The 4,429-nt window shown below is 37.7% G+C and overlaps 1 protein-coding gene across 1 annotated transcript; it reads right to left on the bottom strand.

Annotated features, from left to right (window-relative positions):
• On the bottom strand, positions 1 to 3,855 carry LOC120215571 (26S proteasome non-ATPase regulatory subunit 14 homolog). Its single transcript, XM_039213219.1, has 6 exons — positions 3,650 to 3,855; positions 3,159 to 3,336; positions 2,917 to 2,995; positions 2,393 to 2,569; positions 2,149 to 2,316; positions 1 to 294 (listed from the first exon to the last, which is right to left on the bottom strand). The coding sequence occupies exons 1-6, from the start codon at positions 3,762 to 3,764 to the stop codon at positions 25 to 27; spliced, it is 987 nt and encodes a 328-aa protein (XP_039069150.1). The 5' UTR covers positions 3,765 to 3,855; the 3' UTR covers positions 1 to 24.
• Between the last annotated feature and the right edge of the window lie 574 nt (positions 3,856 to 4,429).

Here is a 4,429-nt window from a genome sequence, read left to right as displayed (position 1 = left end):
ATTTTAGCGAGGCAACTTGATAGTTCACTTGAAACAATTTATCGATGATATCGACATAAATGCAATTCCTGAACTTGGAAAGTTTATGTGGAGGCTAAGGGTATAGAACACGACTGTGTCGAGCATTGTTCTCAAAATTTGAACTATTTTTGAGGACATCAAGTTGGAGGCATGTTCCTCTAAATGCTTCTTGGCATCTTGTTTCCCAACATTTGCTATTGCCAGCTTCTCAGGAGGCAATTCATCTTCCTCTTTCAAGGCTTTATTAAATTTTATTGCTAAATTGAGCATTTCCTGCACATAATAAATTAACTCAACACCATAAATTCCCATTTGGAAGATAATTTGCATCATATAAGGCAGTAAACTTATTTTGAATTCACATTTATACTCTTCGAGAAGCATAAAAATGCAAATTATAACCAAGTATAATGACTAATGAGAACCATAGTCAGTATATCAGAGAATCCAGCTCTTTGTTAAGTGCAGATTAGAGGGTCTTCAAGGGCCTTGCATCAGTGAGGGACAACATAAAGCCAAACATACTTTAGCAATACACAACCACAATTAAAAACATAAAACTATGCTTATAAAGTTAGCAGGAAATCTCCGTTCCCTTTTTTTTTAAGAATTGGAGGCCTCGTTAAAAACTCCTTCATAATCATCAACATACTAAACTATATGTCAACCAAAATTGGAAGGAAGAAAAAAGTACCTCATGATTTATTAAATAATCAAACCAATACACCTTAGAGGAAAAAACGCATCAATCTAGATATAAACACCAAATCAAGAAAAACCAAAAAACCTCTAAGAAACCCCACTCAAACAGCCAAATAAAACAAGGACAGCCCTATCCAATACCAACTCGCACCTATCCCGAGCCTCACATCACTAAAACCAAAATAACCGAAAGCAACACCCAAATCCATTAATGTGAAAAAAAATACACAACCGACTCCAAGAGGCGAACCATCTACATATTTGGAGAAGCAACACAATCCAGTCGATTAAAACTCCTTCAAAAACCGCTAACAGACCAAAGCCCAAGCTTCCTCCAAGACACTTGAGCAACCTTAGCCTTTTGCTTGCTCTTTTTAGATTTGCGTGGTCTCTTTTTCTTCCCGAGCTTTGGGCCCTTCCTAAGATCCTCTCCCTGTAACCGGATTGAAACACATATTGCCCCATTAGAAACCAATAAACCCATACTAAGACCGTCTTCTAGGGCACAAGACTACACAACGTTTTGATTTGATCGATCGAAGACACTAGGCAAGGAATACTCCGAAATTGAACATGGCCTTGAAGCTAAACCAATCTCACCACCAGTGGTTCCACGGCCAGGAACAACTTCCTTCCCCAGCTGATTTGACAAATTTTCCAACGATCCAAGTGGAAAGGAACTCGGTGTAGCCTCATGGGAACTTTGACTGGGAAGAGGAACTTCAATTTGAGTATTAGAGTGGGCCAATGCAGCCATACTCGACTTGGAATTCTCAGATTTGTCGTTGTCAGAGCTAACAGTGTCTTCTTCATCTTCTTCGGGAACCCAAGGAATAGGCTTCAAACTCGGATCGATCTCGTGAACCAGAACTTTAAACGATTGGCCTTCAACCTTCAATCCTACTACCTCGTCAATTCTAAAAGTGGTATTTGTGAAAATTTAGATTTTTGTCCGATCAAAGGACGAAGGATATTGGGAATTTTCATCAATAGCAATAATTTTCCTCCCACTTTGCTTCTATGTTTGTAAAGGTATCCCAGCTCCAAGTATGAAAAGGAATCCCTTCGCAAACCAACCAAATACGCCAACTCTCCACCACCAAGTTTTTTTTTACCATGATTCAAACCTATCGAACCACACTGCCAAAGACTCCAAATTCTTGACCTTCATTTTGTTCATTAACATCGAGTTTTCAAAACATAATAAGGTAACATTTCCAGTAGCTCTCATCAACGAAAAACCATTAAGGCCTTTTTCATGCATCTGTCTAGCAAGGTTCCGAATGGAAGAAAAGTTTCTACACCAACACAGGCAATTTTCCAGCACTCGTAGTTTATCTTCATCAATCACCCCTTTTATCGAGGATAGGATACTCTTCTTGTCAGCCACTTCCCTATCCTTCCGATTAAAGGATCCAGTCTCACCTGAACAGTCTGTTCATAGGTTTGGGAATGGGTATCAAAACGCCTAAGTGTCAATCCATCAGTCCACTTCTTCTTGTGAAGATTCAACAGCATCTTTTCCTCAAGTTCATTCTTCCTATAGTTAACGGCTATAGAGTAATAATGTCTATTGAGTCCATGTATCAATGCCTGACAATGATAAATAATCAGATGAGATATTTCCCAGAAACATACAGGAGTCAGATATTACTTTTTTGGCACTCACTTGGATTGATGGCTTATTAAGATGCCCAACATTGGATGTTGTTTGACGTGGTTCTTGGCCAAGCATCATGGTTTTTGGGTTGATCAAACGGAATGCATCAATCACCACCTTCCCTTTAACACCCCGAATTGGGTCGACCACCACTGCTACAGCCCTTTGATTCAAGGCTTCAAAACTCTGCCAGCAGTGACGGATTTTAACAATAGATAGACTAGCCTTCATTAATCAGAACAGTTAAAGGAAAACAAAACCATAAATGATCTTCACTTAAAAAGATCAAAACGGAAAATATAAACAGGCAGAGGATGGACGAAAAAAACATAAATTTGTTTCTTTCTTGTATAGTGTCTAGTAGAATATACAACAAACGAAAATCTTGTTTCTAGCCTTTCATGATATCCATCAACTGAGACATAGTCAAATATCCATCAACTTTATGATATCCAACCAAAGACAAAAACAAAAAACACTCCTGACAAGAATATGCTTATGATTTCGAACCAAGTAAAAAGGTTAAACACCACGTGCTGTGTGTTTATGTCTACACCAGAAAGCCAACAGCATCCAGGATGTGAATAGTACCAGCCCAACACCATCTCTGGTCTGCAAACCAAGCAAAAAGATCAGCTTACAATCTACAGATATTTGTCATCAAGATGTGGAAAACAATATAATCTTGCCATACATATACCATCTCTTTTCAACTCTTGAGCTTTTCTAAGGACTATAATAAGTTAATATGAATAAACTAGAGAATAATTAATACCTTCCCGTTTGTTTGAGCATGTCAAGCATATTTGTTTGAAAAACATGATCCACTGCTTCGACACTAACACCGGTCCCGCTTTGTGGCATTGCAAAGACATCCACAACACGCACGGTATACTCGTCAACAAACTCTCCCAACATCAAACCCATAACTTCCATGGGAACTCTAGCTCTTCCTGTAAAATATTCACATTTACCAAAAACAGGAAAATAATTACAACAGATCCTCTGATAAAGTTTAAGCTCTTTATCAAATTTGGAATTGAGAAACATAAATGTTTTTCATAGAAAGGGGATGCAAAACAGGCTACAAAATTAAAAATTGTGATCTAATAAACCCTAAACTGCAAAAATCAAAATAGTACAAATCCATCAATTGTTTTTGTTATCTTTCTAAACAAAACTATCAGGCACGGATGCCATAATCAGCTAATCAAGTGATAGGAAACTTCAAATAAGCAGATTTTGAGAAAAGAGATCGAAAATCACCATGCTTGAACATTTTGAGGAGGGCGAGAGAGGAGATGTAGACCTGCTTGGATGAATCGAGAGTCGGGGAATCCGGTGGCGGATGACTCAACGCGCCTCCTGCACCAGTGAACATCCTATGTAACCTCTACATGCCTGACATTATCTATAGGACTTTTAGGAAACTTTACTTCGGTAGCAGTTCAAATGAAGACATCCAAATCTGTATGTTTTTTCTCCCCTTATTCGCTCCGGTGATTGATGCATTGGAACTAGGATTAACTCTAAAATAAGTAACCAAATTATATCAGTTTTCTGAAATAAATGCCCAAACTTATTTTTGAATCATTTAGGTACCTAAAGTTATAAACGTTATCATTTTAAGTGTCCGAGACGTGACAACCGCTAAAAACCTCCGTTAAGTGACATGTATTATGTTCTAATAATTTTAAATTCTTACATTTAAAATAAAAAAATTAATATTATTTTATTTTAAAAAAGCCCTAAACTTTTAAAACTCTTTAAAACAAACTCAAACTTCGAAAACCTTTATTCCAATATCTATACCCACGTCAGACATCCCGTTCGCCGCCGATATCATCGAAGAACCTCTATCTAATTGAATCACCACCGATGACACAATTACCCAATGACAACCATTTGAAGAACCCTAATTGACGATTTAAACCTGATAAAAATAATACCAAAATCGTAAAATTAAAGCTACCCGACGACTCCGACGGCAACCCCGATGACATGAGTAAGGACGAATAACAATAGAGACAAAAAGGACGGTGTCAA

This window comes from Hibiscus syriacus, unplaced genomic scaffold, assembly GCF_006381635.1.
Source record: "Hibiscus syriacus cultivar Baekdansim isolate YM2019G1 unplaced genomic scaffold, ASM638163v2 tig00110123_pilon, whole genome shotgun sequence".
Lineage (NCBI taxonomy): Eukaryota > Viridiplantae > Streptophyta > Magnoliopsida > Malvales > Malvaceae > Hibiscus > Hibiscus syriacus.
This window is presented reverse-complemented; position numbering and strand designations above follow the sequence as displayed.